At 47.4% G+C, this 21202-nt stretch overlaps 1 protein-coding gene across 2 annotated transcripts in view; it reads right to left on the minus strand.

Annotated features, from left to right (window-relative positions):
* Positions 1 to 21202, minus strand: part of STRIP2 (striatin interacting protein 2) — a 44327-nt gene that overhangs the window by 14488 nt on the left and 8637 nt on the right. Inside the window, exons 3-18 of one of the 2 annotated variants that reach the window (XM_004272206.3) lie at positions 21055 to 21129; positions 19912 to 20046; positions 18445 to 18565; positions 17606 to 17674; positions 17302 to 17408; positions 16445 to 16572; positions 15361 to 15564; positions 13895 to 14130; positions 13578 to 13643; positions 12830 to 12893; positions 11840 to 11911; positions 7890 to 7964; positions 7119 to 7216; positions 6534 to 6660; positions 3613 to 3713; positions 215 to 281 (exon numbers count right to left, since the gene is read on the minus strand). In XM_004272206.3, the coding sequence (XP_004272254.1) occupies positions 215 to 281; positions 3613 to 3713; positions 6534 to 6660; positions 7119 to 7216; positions 7890 to 7964; positions 11840 to 11911; positions 12830 to 12893; positions 13578 to 13643; positions 13895 to 14130; positions 15361 to 15564; positions 16445 to 16572; positions 17302 to 17408; positions 17606 to 17674; positions 18445 to 18565; positions 19912 to 20046; positions 21055 to 21129 (1745 nt within the window). The remainder of the gene's footprint in view (positions 1 to 214; positions 282 to 3612; positions 3714 to 6533; positions 6661 to 7118; positions 7217 to 7889; positions 7965 to 11839; positions 11912 to 12829; positions 12894 to 13577; positions 13644 to 13894; positions 14131 to 15360; positions 15565 to 16444; positions 16573 to 17301; positions 17409 to 17605; positions 17675 to 18444; positions 18566 to 19911; positions 20047 to 21054; positions 21130 to 21202) is intronic. The other variant, XM_033432483.2, reaches the window with a different exon arrangement.

The raw sequence follows: 21202 nt of genomic DNA on the forward strand, positions 1-21202 counted from the left end.
TTCTCTACAAAATGCTATGCTTAGCTTTTCCAAATCTTTCTCAACTGGGTCAGCAGCTCTAAACCCCTACTACCTCTGTGCTCTTGCCAATATGCCTCTACTGATCTGAGACTCCCAAACCAGGGCATTAGGGGGCTAGAGAAGAAAAGGAAGAGCAAATGCCAACCTGTGCCACCTGGTAATTTCAAAGGGTATCAAATCTCCACTTGCTTACCAGACTCTCCGTAGTAAGCTCTGGCAAATCCTGGATGGTACAGCATGGGTAATCCAGGACCGAGATACTGCAAGATGCAGAGATAAGGACAGGCTTTAAGTAAATGGCAATGGCAGCAAATGGCTATATCTGAAAGGGCAGGAGGTATTTCTCTTCAGCAGGCTGCATCTATTTCCAAAACTGCTTAGTGATTTCAGCTGAAACTGAGGGTTCTGGTGCCAGGCAACTCCAGATCCAGTCTCCTCTCCTCATAGCCATGAGAGGAACCAACAGAATTCTTTCAGGCTGGCCCCTAACTGGCAGAGGCAAGAGAAAGCAGAAGGAGAGCCTCTGTATAGCCACCTTTCTCCTCCCTTCTTTAAAGGAATACATAAGCTTGTGTGCATTTGTGTTTCTGCATTTAAGTGTATGCTTGTGTGTATGCGTGTACATAAAATTGTGCTCCCAGAGATGCTGCCCAAACTCATCCCAATAATAACAACCTGTGGAAGTGAGAATGAAATGAAGACCTCTCCTCTGTCTCTTACCAGATGTTCCTGAAACTCAGGAGCTCTGGGGAATGATCACAGAAGCCACTCCTAGAGGAAGCTTGAGACAGAGGCAGCTTCCTGCAGCAGGGCCAACCTAGTAGCTCAAGAACGGTAATAGCATCTGCCCCCAAAACAGACAGTGGGGAACTGCAAGGGAGCTAGAGGCTCTGCGGTGAGCCCAGGGAAGCAGGCATGAGTCAGCAGGGGAAATAAGGCACCACATGATGACAAGGACACGGTCACTCGAAATGACGGCTCTCTTTCTTTCCTTTTCTCCCTTCTTCACTGGTACAATGCAGAATTTAGACTAGCTAATCTCTAATGCTCCTTCTGGTTCCAACACTCCATAGGTTTTAAACACCAATCCATCCGAACTAGAGTAGTTGGAAATGGGTAAAGGATGTTGGCAAAGCATAGGCTATAAAGAGGAATATGGGGTTCCTTCAACCTGTCTCTACATTTCAAAGTCAAAACTTCTATCCAAGCAAAACACAACAACTTATTTGACTAGAAATGTTGACCTTTGTTCAAGAAACCCACAAAGGTAACCTAAGGGAAACAAGGTAGGAGAGGGGAGGGCAGTGGACCTACCTACTGGATTCTCCCAGGGCTCTGCACTACTCCATTAGGATAAACATTCTTGGCTGGCTCATCTACTTATCTACCCACCTCCCACTGACAAAGCCCCATGGCAAAGTAGGTACTGGCAACCAGGAAATGAGGGTGGGAAATCAAGGATGGATTTGTCCCAATCTCATTGTACTGAATTCTAGCCTAAGGGGGCATAAAATAAAGTTACAAGTTTCTAGGATATCTAGATTGTAAGAGCCATGAGGAAACTGCAATAATGAGCTGTAGGTGCTCAAGTTCTCAAGATCATGCAACAGTAAAGCTTACAGGTAACGCATGAGAGGACCACTGTATCCAGGCCAAGCTTAGCAAACGGTGTAGTCTGGCACTACCACTCTTCCAACTCCAAATTGAACCTGATGGACACCTATTGGATTGTCTGCCCCTGCTTCTAGGCCCATGGTACAGGGGGCATTTAGTTCGTGAACCCCACTCCCCAGTCACAGTTGATTGATCCAAGGGTGGGCCTCTAACCCTGGGAATGTGGAACAGGGATTGAGAGCCAATTCAATCTCTGAAGTGGCACAGGAATATGTTTAGTTCATGTGGGCATATTTCACTAAGTGGCCTAGGAAGCAGACAAAACTATTTGTCAATGAGAGAGGAAAAACTGGAGTGGAGGTACAGAGGCTTGGTGGCCATAGATGGAGGTGGAGAGCTTCCTGGGCTCCTTATGCTACAGACCAACCCTGAGGTCCAGAGCTGCATCTCTGTCCTAGGTTCCTCGAGATGATATACTGCCCATTTTCTCCTAACAAATTCCCATTCTGTGTGAGCCAGGTCCAGCTCTTTTTGGTTCCTTATCACTAAGAGGGTTGACTGATACACACAGGTACCTTCATGAAGCTGTGACCCTTACCCAGCCCGACCTACACTTTTATTTTCCCCGGTAACCCAACTAGTATGTCTTAAGTGTCTTTTTTTTCTGGCCGTGCCACGCGGCTTGTGGGATCTTAGTTCCCTGACCAGGGATCAAACCCGGGCCCTCGGAGTGAAAGTGCAGAGTCCTAACCACTGGCCAGGGAATTCCCATAAGTGCCATTTTTAAGGGGGGTGGTGCCCAAGTCTCTCTGCAGTTAGGAAAAACCCATTCTCCAAGGCTTCCTCCAAACAGGAAAAGTAAAGCACTCTCATCTATGTTTATCTTAACTAATGCTTATAAAAGCTCTATGATATAGTCAGAGTAGGTATTATTCTCATTTTAAAGATGAAAATACTGTGTCTCAGAGAAACAAAGTGTCTTACACTTGAGATGACACAGCTAGCAAGTGGCAGATCCAGGTCAGGAATCCAGGTCCCGTGACTTCAGGTTCTGTTTGTGTGTTTTAAACTACATATAAGTAGGCTGCCTCTCCAGGGTGGAGTTTCTGGCCGTGCTGACAGACTGGTGGGGCAATATCTCCTAGCCCCTCTCCAGTCACCTCAAGTGTCAGGTCAGCCTTCTTCTACTTTACGAACTTTGCCTCTGGTAAAGCACTTCTGGTCAACTCTACTGATTATCATCCTTCTAGTTTTTGTGTAAGTAGCAAACTGAGGAACAAGGATCTACTCTGTTAACCCCCCAAGTCCCCACTTGGCTGGAGCAATCCATAGCAACTGTGATCAGAAAGCAATTTATGCTTTAACCCTGCCTCTGCTGCTTACTTAAGGGGTCTCACTAGCATGTTATCCTTAAGTAAGTCAATTAACCTCTCTGAATTTGTTTCCTAATTGGTGAAATGGGAATAAAACTTATTGTGATATGTCTTAGCACTACTGAGGAGATTAAATGAAATAATGGATGTGAATCTCCTGTATTTTTTTAAACTACAAATTGATCTAAGTAAGGTTCTATTATTTATCTTTAGTTACAAATTCTGTATAACACTTTACAAAGTAGTGTGATTGATCCAACTTATGATTTATACTAAAATTAGGGCTGACCAGACAAGTAGGATGCTTCACAAAAAATATTTTCTGGATCCTTCTGCCACAGGGCTGAAATTTCATCGTTGCAGTTTCATTTCTTTGAGTCATGGCATTTTCAGTTTTCAAAACTATTAAAATACAAATATCTTTGTGAAGAGGCCAAACCATACACCCCACCAGTAGCACTTCAAGGAAATTAAATTTGACAGTGACAGCTCTAAGATAGAAAGGACCAGGGACACCAGGAGAACAGAAACTCGGCTCTGCGACGATGTAACTTCTCAACCATCCCAAATATCCCTTTGAAATAAACCTGTCCCGAGTTCTTACCTGTTTTTGGCAGTGATGTAGGACAAGATATTTTGATTGAAGAACTTCAGGATCAATGGAATGCAGTTGGCAAATACCAAATGTTGTGATACATATTCAAACTAAATTAAAAGATCAAAGCAGAAAGGATGCTTATTTGGGGGAGAATAGAAGGTCTGTATGAAAAAAAAAAAAGAGGCAAGTACAATTCTAATATCCATTCCTAAGAATATCCACTGTCCACTTGTGTTATCAGTCTTCCTGTCTGGGAAGTGGGAAGAACCATCTTCAGCCAGCCCATCCTACAGAGAAGGGGACAATCTGCAGTGTGTGTATGTTGCAAGCACCTGACCAAAAGCACAAAACATAAACAAGCCAGAGAGAAAATCCCACTCCAGATAAATAGAAAGAATTGCTGTGAGATTTGTTCCTAAGCTCTACAGGAAAGGAAGGCTCCCTGAGGGAGTTGTCTTCCATACCAAAGCCCTGGCTCATAGGGTTTCAACTGCGATTGATATAGCAGGAACAGGTGCAGCCCAGCAACTGCTGGCATCACTCAGTCAGGATGGATACGGCACACAGTAACCAAATGAACCACTGGAATGTGGGCTCCAGCGTGAGTCTGGTTCACTATATTAGCCCCCATACTTAGAATATCAGTATTTTAATGAATGAATCAACAAGAGTCCTTCAGTCAACAGATACTACACTGAGAATAAGTCCAAGATCTTTTTGATGGGCTGAACACCAGAACATAGGGCTACATTTTGCTCTCTTGCATCTGGATGGGGTTTGCACCCAGGAAGACCTATTGGGGCAGTGTCATGGAGTTGTGTCACCTGGATTTTGCCCATGATACACAGAGGAACATCAGACACAGTTTGTCTCCAGATCCAGAACCTAGACTGCTGGGAAGTGTAGAAACTGGGTTGAAAAAGCAGAAAATTGTAGTGTTTTAAATCCCTTAGCTCTTCCTGATCACCGAGAAATAGCCATGGCAGCAAGCTAAGCTGCCCTTTGCTCAGGTGTGTGGTTAGCAGTGGGGAGTCAGGTTGTGTTGCCCATTTCTCTCTTCTGCCTTAATACTTTCTCCCTGGCAGCTGACCCAGGGTATTTTCCAAAGCCTCAGATGGAGAAGCCAATGCATACCTACTATCAAGCGATGGAAAACATTTTTCAGTTTGAGACATGTCTGTAGCCTTGTCAGGATGCACTGACCAGGGCAAGACCCATCAAGCCACCCACCTGTCTGGCTGTTGATCCACATATTGCCCACCAAAAGCAGCAGACAGAAGCACACATACACAGTTCTCTTTCTACTAGGAGCACTATTTCTCATCCATCCCTACTTCTTCCAGCGCTGCTGCTGCTCAGCAAACACTGGCAGAAGAAGTGTGAGTACTCAGGGCACCTAACACACCCAAAGATGTCTCTGAATGTATGAAAGTGGAGAAATATCCTGGTTGTACAGTCAAACCTGCCATGGACACATACCCTGGAGGGGCTTCCCTGCACTCTGAGGTCCTGCTCTTCTACCAGCAAGCTTGGTCCTTAGGAGGAAAATGAGGCAGAGGCCCTGTGCAGGAATGAGAAGGCTCCCTCTCCTCTCCATGTCTCACCACAGAGAACATCCATTCACTGCCCCCATGTTCTCCTATATCTTGGCAACACCCATAGCACCAAGTCCAAACTTTTTAGCATGGCAAACAGTGCTTTCATAGGGAAGCAGGTTCTTAACCTTTTTTAGCTTCAGTGGAATAAAATAAGACCCAACTTGTAGGGTTGAGAGAATTAAATGAGATCTTACATGAACTTAACAGAGTGCTGGCCACATTGTAAGTACTCAAAACTGTGTGCTAGCATATGTATTATGATCTGCTCCCTGCCATCCCCTCCAGCTTCATGTATCACCAGACGTCCCCACTCCCTCCACTCCAGGCAGAACTCCAGCAACATTTAATTAGTTTCCAAGGTACTCTGCTCTCTCCCTTCTGGACTTTCACAAATTAGCTTTTCTGCTTGAAATGCTTCCTGCTACCTTTCCCTGACAACTCCCGTATCCTGGCTAACATCTGTTTCTTTAGGACTCAGGTTAGAAGTCACATCTTCTCCACCTCAGGTTGGATTAGTGTTTCCATAGCAGCCAATGCTTACCTGTATAACAGCACTTATCACGCCATAATTGGCTATTTATACATCTGTATCCTTTACAAAACTTCAAAGCCCTTAACAGCCAGAAGTGTGTCTTATATAGAATTACATCTCAAATGTTAGAGAAGTGCTTCACGGGACTTCCCCGGTGGCGCAGTGGTTAAAAATCTGCCTGCCATTGCAGGGGACACGGGTTTAAGTTCTGGTCCGGAAAGATCCCTCATGCCGCAGAGGAACTAAGCCCATGAGCCACAACTATTGAGCCTGCGAGCCACAAGTACTGAAGCCCGCGCACCTAGAGCCCATGCTCTGCAACAGGAGAAGCCCACGCACAGCAACGAAGAGTAGCCCCCGCTCACCACAACTAGAGAAAGCCTGTGAGCAGCAACGAATACCCAACGCAGCCAAAAATAAAAAAAGTAAATAAATTAAAAAAAAAAAGTGCTTCACATATAGAAAAGTATGCTCAGCACTCCCCCACTTCCCCTTTTTGTGGCATGCTTGAATCCTGTGGTCCATTGCTTCAAAGCTGGCAGGGCATATTCCCAAGAAGCTAGGGATTCCTATGCACAACCGCTGGATAATGTTCAAAGGACACAGACATTTGCAACTTTCTAGGACAATTCCCCACTTCCCACCCCAAGCTTGTGCAACAGGTATCTGGATTCCGTGAGACAAAGGAAAGGCTGAAAGATGCTTAGCTGGACCTCAAAGGCCCTTTCGTTCCTCCTTTGGGAGACAGGACCTGGAGGACACCTGAGACATGTGGAGAAGTGCTCTAAGCTGCTCACCTGGTAGATATGATTCAGTTTGAAGTGTTTGAGGAGTAGCAGGAGCAGGGCAGAGATACTCTTTACGATGATCTCCTTGTGCCTGTTCACATCAATGCCCAACTTCATGCTCTGGAGAACAGTGATGCTACAACGGGGAAAGGAAGAGTCAGTGCAGAGGGTGACCTTAGAGCAAGGCCTACGAGGACCCAGGTATTTGGGTCAGATGCAATAAACACAAGAGAGCCAGAACTTCAGAAACCTGAACTGTGCTAGGGAAACCTCCAGAGTTCCCACTTATGAGTCAGGAGAAAAGCTCCTCTGATCTCTTTGTTTCTCTCTCCTTTGGCAAGCTCATCCCTTGGCAATGTCCACCCACATACATGTGCAGCCAGTAACTGGCACTGATGTTACCCTCCAGACTCTCAATTCTGAGCTGAAAAGAGCAGAGCTGAGAGCACTACAGTGGAAAGGGGCTACTGGTGGCAGAGAGGAGATCTCTTTGGAGACAATCCCTGTAAGTGTTAACAAGGTGAGGTGGGGACTAAAGAGACCCTGCAGACAAGGTAGCTAATATTTAGCAGCTGCCCCAGTTGAAGCACTCACGGCATCTCCTCAGGCAGGACATCTGCCAGGATGTTGATAGAGTCTGTCTTAGCCTTGGATGTAGGGGCTGCAGCCAGTAGAATCTTAAGTAGAGCAATCTGGGAAGTAGAAAATGAGGAAATCCCCCCCCATTCAACAAGGTTATTCTTCCACAGTTCAACAGCCCTAAGAGAAATGTTTTAAAGCCTTTCTCTAAGTTCTTCCCTCAATAACCAAATCTGCCCAGCCTCCAGAAGAGCAAACAGGTACCCTGTCCTGACAGGCTTGCCTGTGAGGCTAAGGAGCCAGAAGGGAGCTTATGGGCTGTTCTGCTTCAAGACTGCTCTTTCCAAAGAGGATTGAAGGAACAGAGTGAGAGGGGCAATGCCTAGAAATTAGGTGGGAGGTATAAGCAAGATCTCCCTCCCCAACCGTTTTCCTTCCTCTACCTCAGACCATCAGCGTCCTCACCATCATAGCCTGAGGCCAACTAGGACACCAGAGGCCACGGCAGACCTCAGGGGGACTAAGGCACTTACTTAGGAGGAGGGCCCCCTATGCATCCTGCAGGGACCCACCTCATTCTCCACCCCTCGCAAAGAAGGACTTGGGAATATAGCCAAGTCCTTCTTCCTCTGGGAGGAGCCCTGAGGAAAGCTCAGAGAATGCCTTGCCTGAAGGGTGAAGGCTCAGGAAGCAAGCTCAAATGACAGATGGCTCAGCTTAAGAGGGCTCTCAGCTCTCTATTCCTCACAGCTGAGAAGGGAAACTCTGGCCCAGCCATCTCCTTACCATGTACTGGGGGAGGCTATACAGCATGCCCTGGTAGAGGATTTCACACGGCGTCTCTGGTACTACCTCTTCCCCCTATGGCAAGAAACATACAGTTTGCCCAGGCCATTTTCCAGTTGACCAAAACCTATGTTTCCTTGGTTGTGGAGGGTGGGAGGAAAAGATCTGGGAGTCAGATCAGGATTCCTACCCTAGCTGTGTTATTGATTCATTGTAGGACCTTGGGTAAGTTACTTTCCCTCTCTGAGACCTAATTTCCTCTTCCTAGGATCAGTGGGCTGGTCTGGATGACCTCTGAGGGCTCTTCCAGCCCTGAGAATCTATGATTTTGGTTGTCCTGTCATCTGGAATCAATCCAGAATTCTCTCTATGTCACTCTTGCTAGGTCAGGAGTCAGAACTCCCAGCAACGCAGTGGTTAAGAATCCACCTGCCAATGCAGGGGACACGGGTTCGAGCCCTGGACTGGGAAGATCCCACATGCCATGGAGCAGCTATGCCCATGCACCACAACTACTGAGCCTGTGCTCTAGAGCCTGTGTGCCACAACTACTGAGCCTGTATGCCTAGAGCCCGTGCTCTGCAACAAGAAGCCACCGCAATGAGAAGCCTGTGCACCACAACGAAGAGTAGCCCCCGCTCACCGCAACTAGAGAAAGCCCACGGGCAGCAATGAAAAGTGCAGCCAAAAATAAATAAATAAATAAATTTATTTTTTAAAAAAAAGAACTCCCACCAGAGTTGGCTCAGACTACTGCTTTGCTGGATATACTTGGGCTTAGCTCAGGCCACAGGTACGCCTGGGACACTGGAACTGACACCCCACACAGAGGCACTTCCTATGGTGTCAATCTGAGGCCATCTGAGAGCTCTGGGCTGCTCCAAAGTCAGAAAGGAGAGGTAGGTGACTCAACAGAGAGGGTTAATAAAGGCCTGGAGAGGCAGGAAGGGGTATTAGCAGGGAAAATTTTAGGTGGAAACTATTTTCTTCCGTTCTCCACTACCCTCTACAACATCCCTTCCTCCTTTCTGACCAGGCTCCTCATGCACAGCTCTGTCCTTGTGATGACCCCACTTAAGCCCTTTATCAGAGTAGCCCTTTATCAAGAGGCACTCAGGCCACTGTCATCTTTGGCCAGTGCAGTCCTTCCTCCCCACCCAGGTCGCTCTATTACAGGACAAGGGTCACTGCCATGAGACCCTGAAGCAAGGAGGAGTAACCAGGCCCCTTCTATTCTGCTGCTTAAATGGATAATAACCCTGGCAATCCTGCATGTTTGCCTTGCTGTTCTCTAAAAGGCCTATTTCATACGTTCTCCCCTCTCTTCAAACCAATCCCCTCATCCCACAGCCCCTCAACAGTTGCTGACCCTAAATCTCACTTCACGGACAAAACAGAAGCAATCAGACAGGCACAGCCTCATTTTCTCAACACCAAATCTATCAGAGTCTCTACCTTCCTTCTTGACATGAAGGATGAACCACCCGTGCTCCTATCAAAGGCTACCCTCCGCTGGTGCTCACACCCTTTTGCTTTATCGAATGCATCAGTTCTATAATTATCTCCTTTCTCCTGGATCAACCCTTTTAGGACTCCACACTCCAGTATCTCCTAGCTATAACATTCCCTTGACCCACATCCTCCTTGCGCTACCACCCCATTTCTACCTTCCTTTTCACAACAGAACTTCTATGTGGTTTGTCTATGTTGACTAAGTCTACCTCCTTTCTTTACATTCCCTTTTCAATACACTCCAACTAGGCTTCTGGCCCCACCACTTCACTTGAGGTTGCTCTTATCAAGGTCACCAGTTATCACTATGTTGCCAAAGTCAATGGGCACCTAAGGTCTTATCAAGCACCATTTATTAGCAACATTTAACATAGCTGATCACCCCCTTCTTCTTGAAAGACTTTTTTTTTTTTAATAAATTTATTTTATTTATTTATTTATTTTTGGCTGTGTTGGGTCTTCGTTGCTGCACACGGGCTTTCTCTAGTTGCGGTGAACGGGGGCTACTCTTCGTTGCGGTGCACAGGCTTGTCATTGCGGTGGCTTCTCTTGTTGCAGAGCACGGGCTCTAAGCACGCGGGCTTCAGTAGTTGTGGCTTACGGGCTCTAGAGAGCAGGCTCAGTAGTTGTGGCGCACGGGCTTAGTTGCTCCACAGCATGTGGGATCTTCCTGGACCAGGGATCTAACGTGATCCCTGCATTGGCAGGCAGATTCTCAACCACTGCGCCACCAGGGAAGCCTTGAAAGACTTTCTTTGCTTAGCTTTTATGGCATCACAATCTCCTGGATTTCCTCCCACCTCATTGAGGGTTTTTCTTTTTTTTGGCTCCTTTCCTGAATCATCCCATCCTTGACATATTGGTGTGCCCCAGGGCTTTGTCCTGGGTTCCATTCTCTCTCTATCTTTACTCCCTCCTCAGGTTATCTCAGCCAGTTCGATGGCTTTTAACACTGTCCATGAGTCAACAGTTCCCAAATTTATTTCCCTAAGTCAGTCCTCTCTCTAGAACTCTAGACCCATATACCTAATTGCTTGGCTGCTCTGCATGGGTGTCTAATGGACATCTAAATCTTAGTACAACCAAAATAGAACCCTTGATAAGACAGAACTCCTAGGAATTCCCTGGCAGTCCAGTGGTTAGGACTCCATGCTATCACTGCTGTGGGACCGGGGTTCAGTCCCTGGTTGGGGAACTAAGATACTGCAAGCCGCACAGCACAGTGCCCCCAACCACAAAAAAGAAAAGAAATGAAAGAAAAAGAAAAACAGGGGGAAAAAAACACATTAAAAAAACCCAAAAAACAGGGCTTCCCTGGTGGTGCAGTGGTTAAGAATCTGCCTGACGAGCCCTGGTCTGGGAAGATCCCACATGCCGCGGAGCAGCTAAGCCCATGCGCCACAACTACTGAGCCCGCACTCTGCAACAAGAGAAGCTGCCGCAATGAGAAGCCCGCGCACCGCAATGAAGAGTAGCCCCCCGCTTGCCGCAGCTAGAGAAAGCCTGCGCGCAGCAATGAAGACCCAACACAGGCAGAAATAAAAATAAATTAATTAAAAAGACAAAAACAAAAAAACAGAACTCCTCATCTTGACAAATGGTACTTATTCTTGATTGCCCTTTATGTCTCTCTATCCACAGCCAATTGAACTGCAACTCCTGTCAGCTGTACCTCCAAAATATAAACCAAATTCATCCACTTCTCCCTATCTCCACACTTCCTACCACCATCTAAAACACCATCATCTCTCACCTTGACTATTTTAAGAGCTTCCCAACCTCCCTGCTTCCACTCTTTCCTCATCCAGCCTTTACAAAGTAGCCAATGGTTTTTATTATAAAAAGACAGATCATGTCACTCCCCAGTTTAAAATCTCCAAAGGCTTCCCTTTGTCCCTTGAATCAACTTCAAGCTCCCTATCTTCGCTTAAATGTCCTGTGTAAAGTGGCCCCAGGCCACCTCTCTGACCCCATCTCAGACAACCTTCCCCCTCCCCACCGTGCTCCAGCCACACTAGCCTTCATCCACTACCTCTAACATTCTGAGCTTGCTCTTACCTTCTTAGTAAGTCTGTTCGCTCTGCTTCGAATGCTCTTTCCCCTGATGTTCTTATGGCCAGCTCCTTCTTATACCTCAGATCTTAGGTAATTATCACCTTCTCAGAGGTCTACATACCCTGATTGCCCAATCTAAAATAGTCTACTACATGATATGTCACCCTATTTAAATTTTCTTAACCATATCTACCATTCTCTGAAAGTCTTCTCGTTTCCTTAATTACTTATCGTTTTTCTCCAACTTTAATGTATCGTGAAAGTAGAGACCTTGCTTTGCCTAGCATACAGTAAGAGTCATGCATACAGTAACAGCATGCACGCGAGTTATGCGACAGCACTGCAGACAGATTTCCTCCTGTGCAGGATTCCCCTTGACTCACCAAAGACATGGGGCACTTCTCTAGCTCTTCCTCATTCTTGATCTGAACATCTGCGATGGAGATGTACTTGTGCTGGGAAACATAAGACATCAACAAGGGGCTGAGGGCCTCGATCACATGTGTACCAGTGATCATTTTCCCAATGACAAGGAAATGTCCTGTTTATGGGTCTGTCAGCCCAAATACACTACGCACCCTTTGAAGGCAGGAGCCTTATTTACCTTTGCATCATGAACAGCAGCAAAGTGCTTCAATACAGTGTTTATTCCATATTTCCATGTTTGAAGGGCAGCAAATACCTTAGCATTTACCTTCAACCAAAGTGCAAGGGGAGGGACTTCCCTGGCGGTCCAGTGGTTAAGTCTCCGTGCTCCCAACGCAGGGGGCACGGGTTCGATCCCTGGTTGGGGAACTAAGATCCTGCATGTCGCATGGCGCAGCCTTTCAAAAAAACCAAAAAATCGTGCGAGGGGAAGCCAAGAATAGGCCCTTGCCCCTGGACCACTGCCCTGAGAGTTTTGCTGCATGTGCCTGTATGTGTGTCTGTGTGTGTACAGAGTGATGATGATGGGGTGGGGTGGGGATCAAGGTCTGTGCAAGGAATGACTACTCTTACTTGTGCACACACACACTTTGGATACAGAGCAGACTGCTACTCAATCCTGGGCCTGTGGAAGTTAGTGAGCCTCTAAGGAGAGAGAAGGAAAGGGAAGGAAGCAATAAGTGGGAAGAGAGAGAAGGGTGGGAGGAGGGAAAAGGAATGAGAGGAAGAAAGGAGAACTTGTTCATCTATCTAAACGTAGGACACTGAGTAGGTACGGAGAGACCTGATTTTTTACCTCTTTGGCCAAAATGCCTGCGGAGGAAGTACAGAATATCAGGTTCAGAACGTGTCTGGTGGAAAAGCACCACCCAGGACCCAGGACCCTAGTCATCCAACTTGCCTTGATGGCTCCCTATCCCTGAAGACTGAGAGCCCACCCTGGTCACCTGCTTGAGGGTCTTCACACTCTCATGGATGGGCCTGGGTAATCCAACCAAGGTATCTGTGTCCCTGTGAAATGCAAGACACACCAGATCATAAGGGTCAAAAGTAGAGAGAATTACCAATACCCCCTGGAGTCATGTGGACCATGCCACTTTCACCATCTGGTACCCTGGATCTTTCTCTGCAAGCTACCAGGTCCCCCATCGTTGCTTCAGGACACAAAAAGAATAATGGTACAGGGAAATGTCCCTGAAAATCAGGATTTCTGTATAGTCTTTTGGGGACTCACTTTGTCTGGGAGCAGGTTCCTACTTAAAAGGGCATGTTGCCCAACACTTTTGACAGTGAAACGGTAGTAACAATGGTTTCTCAGGTTTTGTAGCGACGAGTGAGGATTCAAGAGGGTGGGGGAATGGGGAAAGATCTGTTCCAACCATGTCGCTTCTTCACAGAATTCTGGCCCATTACAGAAGGGCTTGCAGGGACCATCTAATAACACTGACAAGGAGATTGATGTTCAAGAGGGAAATGACTTGTTGCTCAAGGTCCTACACCTGGATGAGAACATAAAAGTTCTAGGAAACTGGAAGGAAAAAACTCCATGGCAAGAACCCAAAGCAGTCACTGGGAGCTGCCCATGGCTCTGGGTTGTATAATCACGACCAGGCAACATCTCTCACTCTAGGCCACCCGCTCCCGTGGCCCTCTAAAAACCACTCTATAGCCAGTTCTGACCATCCAGTCACTTACTGCCCCAGAGTGAATCCGATGAACTTGTTCCTGCTCATCTCCAAGAAGTGTTCAATGTCCTTCTGTCTGAGAGGACGGTGGAGAGACAAATCCCAGAGAAGGGAAGAAAAGCAAACCTTGAGAGAAGGACCCTTACTGGGCTCCTACTCCTCCAGTTGGAGAACTGGAACAGTAAGGGAAGACAGCAGGGAACTTCAAACCCAGGAGTTCCGACTCCCAGACCAGCTTATTGAGCCTTGAATACATAGACCACTCTACCCTGGGCCTCCAGTGACTGAAACCCCGAAGCTCAGGGTGCTTGGTGTTATCAAACCTACCTGACCTTTGGGGTCCACGGTAGGCCCTTGGGAAAGGCCACCCGCTCAGCAGAGAGGGGTGCCTGTGAGGGTGGAGGTGGTACTAGAGGGTCCTGCTCTAGCAAGTCTAACTCTCCATCCAAGGTACGCTCTCCATCGCCAGCAGACTCCTCTTCCTCCTCTGTGGCTGGTTCCTCAGTCTTAAAGAGATCTCTTTCGTTGTAGATGTCCAAGCTGTCCTGCTTAGTAAGGAGTTGCTGGGGGGTTGGAGGGGAGTAGATGGAAAGAGAGAGGGAAGGTGTGCAGAGATCTCACCCTGGGCATCCTTGTCTAAGACCACCCCAACCCACAGGCTGCTAGACTTCAGGGAACATGGAAGTAAGAACCCATCTCTAGTGAGACCTTTTCCTTCCCATCTCAACCCTACTGTGCCCACCAGGCCCAATTCCAGGACAAGCAGCTCTCACACAACCACGCCAATGGCTGGGAAACAGAGCATTGATAATCCCAAAGTCACAGTTACTTAGCTTTCAGAAAGCACTGATGCCTTTTTTTTTTTGCCAGCACTTTCCTTCCTAATTATGCTCTACTTAGGTGAACATTCAATTAGTTTGCCTTCTGTGAGCATACACCAGCTGGCTGACTGAGGAAGAGGAGGACAGAAGCTTGCTGCTAGGCAGAGGGAAGCAAGTCTGGAATTTTAAATCTTGTCACAGAAAGAAAAAAAGATTGGACAGAAATAGGCCAAAAAGTTAACAGTGATTGCCTCTGGTTGTTAAGATTGTGGGTGACTTTTTTTTCTCCCTTCTTCACATTTTTATATTTGTTCTAAATTTTCTATAATGAGTAAGCATTACTTTATAAAACAAAAAAATAAAGGTTAAAAAAAATCACATTGCAGATAATGTAGACTAGATTACTGAGTGTGACTGTCTGAGCCTGTCACCTGTAGTCGGTGAACTCAAGTAGATCAGGCAGGTAAGTTCATGGGAGCATGGTCAGCTCTCAGCGCAACTTGTCATTGTGACCTTTCTAGGGATGCAGACTATAGAACCCTAACCAGTCATCTTGTAAGTGTAAGTCTCTGGTTCCAAGGCCAGATAAGAGCATGGCTGGCTCAGAGTAAATCTTACTGCGAAGACAATGATAAAGTGCCTCAACCAGGTACCTATGCCCAGGATTATACCCCAACTGTTGTTCAGGGTGCTAGGGAACTCCAGGCACTGAGGTCTAGGCCAATGATCCTTAGCGAGACATGGGTCTATGATGTGATATCACAATGTTACATCTTGACAGCCCAGGACCCTGTCAGGGCTCAGGAATAGAGGCTGAAGTATAGACACCAAGATTTCAGGTTGGTCTCAGGGCCAGTCAGGGGCAGGAGAGCTGGGTCATTTACTGCTCTTTCCTACCATATCCAGAGCTGCTTAGAATCTTGATTTTTGGCCAGCTAGTGTCACAACACTACTGTCTGCTTTAGTCCATACCCTTCGAGAACCACGGCGGCCTCGCAGTTTGGAGGGTGGTGGTGCCAGCTGAGACTCCCCCAGGTCGAGAGTGTAAGAGGGCGGGGAGGCAGCACGCATGCTCTTCACCACCTGGATACTGTCCTCAGCCAGTGGAGGCAGGCCCAATTCTTCCCGCTTCTGTACTTTGAGAGCCTGCAGCTGCTCAAATCCACCGAGGGTAAACTAAGGGTTAAACGGGAAAGGGGCACAGAAGAGAGGAAGGGAGGGAAGTCAGAGGGAGCAAGGTCAGGGAAGCATGGATGGAGAGGAAGAGCCACAACCTCCAGTCCCCTCAGACCCCCTCCTTAATTAGGAAGTAATAAAACAGGAGGAGGCAAAAAATGTGGTCACCATCCCCAGTCTCAGAGGTGGTTACTAACCCTCAGAGCTCAGGGGTCAGGATAAAGCATTATTTACCGACCCAGGCCTGGAAACATCACCAGAAATAAGGAAAAGGACCACTGGGGGCCTCCACTGAAAAAAACAGGAAAATGTACCCCCTTTTAAGGAGCAGATCTAGATACTATAACCCCCCAGAATCACTCAAGGCCTGCCCTGGAGGGTATGTAGTTCAGCCAGTCAGAGGAAGGATAGGGTTGAATAATTAGTAACAAAACTGCAACCATACACTTATGAGGACTTCATTTTTTAAAAGCAAATCCTCTATTTATCTGGATGGAGAGCAGGCACTAAACCCCACATTTTACAGCTAGAGAAACTGAGACACAGAGAATTGCCTGAGGTTTCTCAGTATCAGCAGAGGCCAGATCTCCCAACTCTCAGCCAGGGTTCTTTCCATGAAACGTTAGCTCTATCAGGGGAAGGTGCAATGACACCCCAACTCAAAAAGTGGCATCTCCCATCAGTCCAACAGAAATAGGTAACCTACTCTGAAACAGAACATCTGATTTCTCTAGGACAGCCTTATTGTCCCTCCACGGGCTAACAGCTTCCCTATTCTTCTGCCTAGCTCCAGTCCCCTGGAATCAGACTAGAAGAAACTGAGGTGGCAGAGGGCACTGCTGATCTGATGAGATGGGAGAGGGGTGAATCAGCCACTCACCATGACTACTTTCCAGAGCAGAAGCAGGACCTTCTTTATGGGGAAGTGGGGAGCCAGGCCGCTGCAGAACTTGGTGACCATAGAGAAAAGCAGAAGGGCAAAAGGCTCCTCATTATGCATGGAGAAGCCTGGGGGTTGTGGAGAGAGGCAAGTGAGAAAGTGAGGATGAAGCAGCTGAGACCCGGTCCCTGTAACCCTGTTTCTGGACGCTGAGGAAGGCACTCACCTTCCCGCAAAGAATCTGAGTACTTGGTCCTTAGAAGGAGGCTTAGAGAGCTCCCAGAGTGAACCCCCCGAGGGCAGGATAAGGGAGGTCATGGAGTTAAAATGGCATAGTTCCCAAAGCTTGGGGGTAGATATCAAACTAGAAGTAACAGTAATAAAGATAATCAACGGTAATAAAGATGCTTCCTGGCTGAGGAACTCAATGCATTTTGTAGATCACAACTCACTTTCCAACATCAACAAATATAGTATATATTTTAAAATCCCAAAGGCCTTCATATCTTATCCCTGACTGATGACAATACCAACTCATATTTTCAAGGTAAGTCAACTCATTTTTTTCATGTGGGATTTGTGATCGAATGGGAGAGGGATGACTATTCCCATTTATAACCAAGGAAACCAAAACCAAGATATAGAGAAGACATATGACTGGGCCTAGCTCATAGACACAGGGGCAATCAAGCCAGACCCTCAAGCCCACTACAAAGTATCTCTGTCCTAAAAGAAGGGATGTTAGCTCTAAAAAAAAAAAAAAAAAAGAAGACGAAGAAGAAGAAGAACTGTCTGTCTCTCCTAGGCAGATGCTATGCCTCCCCTCTGCCACAAGCACCTCGAGTGCCACTTCTTACTCAGTTCAGTGCGGAAGGTCTCCCGGGCTGTCCTCCACCCGTAGGAGTCTGTCTCTCGCTCCAGGCGGATATTTTCCACCATTAGGTACATGACACTCAGCAGCACCCTGAGGTTACAGAAGGGTCACAAGAGGTTCCCAAGGCAGTTTCCAACCTAAAGTCTGAGACCTCAGGGATGGTCTCTGTGGTGGCCCAACCCAGTGGAATTAGCAACTTCTAGTGTCCTGGGTGCGTCTGAAATTTGGGCAAAGGTAACCCATTGCTAACGATCCCCTGCTCCAATCCCATGGGCAGGCCCACTCACCGGAGCTCTGTGCTATCAGCAATGGAGATGGCTGGTTTCCGAAGAGCACTGCTACAGGCCTGGCTGTTGCTGCCACAGGGATGAGGGAGGAAACAGGAACCCGTAAGGCCTCTTTACTCCGTGTTGCACACTTATCATATGCACAAACATGAGTACCTGCCATTCCCTGGCTATGTAGCTAAAGAAATTGGTCTAAGGTAGAGAAGCCCATAGAATTCTCCTGCCACCTAGACAAACCCTTATCTGTGGTGAAGACAGGCAAGGGCAGGGTCTATGATATTTGCTCCTCTTAAAATCTCCACTGTTTCTAGTACTGTGCTGGACACAAAACAGATGCTAAGCAACACTTGGTGAATAATAAACAGAATTTGTCCCACTAAAACTCCTGGGTGATAGGCATGAGACAATATGAGGGGTCACTATAGTGGTAGCAGCAGATAAGGCCACCTCTAGAGCTGTAACCATGAGGGAAAGAACTGGGCACAGCAACAGGAATTGGTCCCATCCATCTTGGGTCATGTTCTCAGGTAGAACAACTTCCTTCATGGAGTCCACAGTTAGGCTAAGAAGGTATTTGGATACAAAAGCAATACAGGATCGGCCCCTGAGGCCCAGGATTGAAGCTGTAAGTGGGGCAGAGCCTGCTGATGAGCCCAACCTTAGGGAGCAGGACAGACTATCAGAGACCATGGCTGGATGGAGGGGGACTGTCAGTGAGCTTTGGAGGAGGTGTGAATAGACCCAGCTTTCACAGAGGGCTCTACAGTGAGGGAACCAGCATAGGAGATGAGGCACCCTTCAAGGAACGGGGTCGCCAGCCCTCCCCTAAGGCTTCTCACTCGATTTCCATGTGGAGTAGCTCCAGGAAGGCCGAGAAGGTCCCCATCTGATAGAGCAGGAAGCAGTTGTACCTGGACCAGTGGAGTACATCGACTTCTGAATCACATTCCCCAAAAGTGCCTAAAGGACCAGACAGTGCCGCAGGGGTTGAGGAGGAGGGGGTTATTCCAGTTCTTTCCACCCTGCCCCATGATCTGAAGACTATCTCCCAACACTCTGTCCAACAAGTAGGTTAACAAAGGACAAGTGCCCCCCAGAACTTCCTGGAATGAGGCAGGGGAGAGGAGAAGCAGTCTCCACGGTTAGGTCCAATGTGCTCATCACTGGTTTGTCTTAAGTTTGAGTTCCCTGAGAAGCAGATCCAGAGATAAGGATTCAAGTGCAAGTAGTTTATTTGGGAGTTGACCCCAGGAACCATCGGTAGAGAAGTGGAGAAGTGAGATAGGGAAGAGAAGGCAGCCAAGAGCTCAATCCCAAGTGGGGAGAAGCTCTGGAAAACATAAAACAAACAACTCAGAATCATCCCACCCAAGAGGGGTGAGGTGGTCAAGCTGCTCATCCACTAGCCTCTGGCAGTCACTGAGGAATGCTGCTGGACTAGGGGAGAACATTAATTCCCTAGCACTTCCTGGCTGCCCTATGTGGGCTGCACAGAAAGCCCTCAGGCAAAAAGATGAAGGTACTGGCAGCTGGAACTTGGCCAGAGTGCCAGACCCAAGAGATAGGCTTGGGCACTGCCTTGTTTACTGCAGTCGTCCCTTCACCAGATGTCCACTCTCTTTCCTCTCCATTTATGATTTTTCTTTTACAGTTTTTTTAGCTCCCATCTAGTTGGTTCTGCCAACAGTCCTCTTATTTCTGACCTCAGGGCTTTCTTTTACTACTCCAGCTAGGCTCATTTTTCTTTCCAACACCTGGCTAATAGGTCTCTTCTGGGAAGCTTTCCTCAGTTAATCTCATTGAGTTCTGATTCTCCAAATTACTCACAGCATCCACTCCTCCTGCTATGTTGGCTTGGACCTTCTAAATGCCAATGAGAAACAATGCAGCGGGTCCACGTGTAAATTGGTGGCACCCTCCCTGCCTCCTCTCAGTGTCAGAACCAGGCCACAGCTGGTAAAAGAAACCTCCATGCTCAGCTGGTGGTACACTGTCAGCTCTGGCCACAGTGACCCTCTTGCTAGTCTCCACATAGGATTACAGCCCAGGCTAAGGAAAAAAAGAACCCTATAAGAAATCCTGGCATGTCTGGAAAGAGAAAGGCCAATTCCAAGGGATCCAGAACAGTACCTACCATCATCTCCTCATCTTTCGCATAAGCACAAGGTTACTTCTAGCACATGACAAGATCTGTCCTCAAGAGGCAGGAACCTTCCCAGCGTGGCCTGCCTCATCCTAGTCCTGCTAACACCGTCTCTCTCTCTCTAGTGTCCACCCCTCTCAAGTTGGCAAAGCTGGCCACTCACCTTGGGCCAGGTAGAGAACAGCTCGGGCCACCTTCAGTCGCCGTTCCCTACTGACCACCTCCAGCCGGTCCAGAAGTCCCATCACATAGGCCTTCTGGGCATCTTCCTCCAACTCCAGCCACTCCTTACCCTGCACTGGGAACAGAAGGCCATACAGATCTAGTGTCAGCTGTTGCCTCCCCTTCCTGGAAAGGCTCCTGATGATAGCATATGTACTTCTGATCTCAGCCCCCCAATAAATTCTTCTCTTCGAAAGCTTTCCTTGTTTAGCTGAGAAAGAATAAGGGATGGAAAAAGTAAAAACCCCAAATGTTCTGGCCCACTCCAGAGCCTCATCTTCCTCCACATCCCCTCCATTTCCGCTTCCCCCTCCCCAGCCTATACAGTTCTATCTCTCTGCCTTTCCTCAAGGAGTTCCCTCTATCTCCCTATGTATCCAATTCCTATTCATCCTTATAGGTTCAATACAAAATCACCTCTTTCCCACTAATGCTCCAGCCAGAAGCTCTGTCCCCCATGATACGTTTTACTTCTCTAATGACACTTCCCATTTTCCTCTTGGCCTCAGCTAGTTTTGTGACGTACACATCTCCCCTCTGCTATCTGACTATAATTTCTTTAAAGATACTGTAAATTCACCTTCACCCCTGCCTCCTGCATCTCTGGCACAAAATGGGTACTCACCACACATTTGCTGAGTTGAACACTGAATTGCCACTGACCAAGTAAGGAAATGGAGGTCTGAGTGGATCACAGGGTGGGCACATGAAATTATTACCAGATGCTATGAGGAGTGAGGCAGAATTGGAGACAGGGATTGAAAACTAAGGTCGAAGACTAGGCTGGGCACAGGGTTACCAGGCAGCAGGGAACCAGTCCAGCCCCACCTCCCCATTCCTCTGTTCTCTGGGCCCTTGACATCAGGGAAAGGGACCCAGTTCAGGCTTCTCTTGCTTCCACTCCGTGACCTCTGCACTTGAGATATAGAAAACTCTGTGTCCCATATGCAAAAAGGAATAGAGAAGTTATATGGCTATGGAGAGGATGAAGAAGGATCATACTTTATTTTAGGCTTTTTCTAGATCAGCCTTGAATATCATGGAGAGAAAAAGCAGATCTCTATGAATAAGGATCTGGGATCACCTTGGGTCTTGAAGTCTTCTTCAAAGCACCTCCTGTTAGTGGTGAATTCCGGGTGTTCAGTGTAGCTATACAATTCTGTGGCAGGAAAGATAGGACAGAGTCACAAACATTCAGCAGATCCTTATAGAAGGGGCCTGGGGTGGAGAAG

This window comes from Orcinus orca, chromosome 9 (genome assembly GCF_937001465.1).
Source record: "Orcinus orca chromosome 9, mOrcOrc1.1, whole genome shotgun sequence".
Lineage (NCBI taxonomy): Eukaryota > Metazoa > Chordata > Mammalia > Artiodactyla > Delphinidae > Orcinus > Orcinus orca.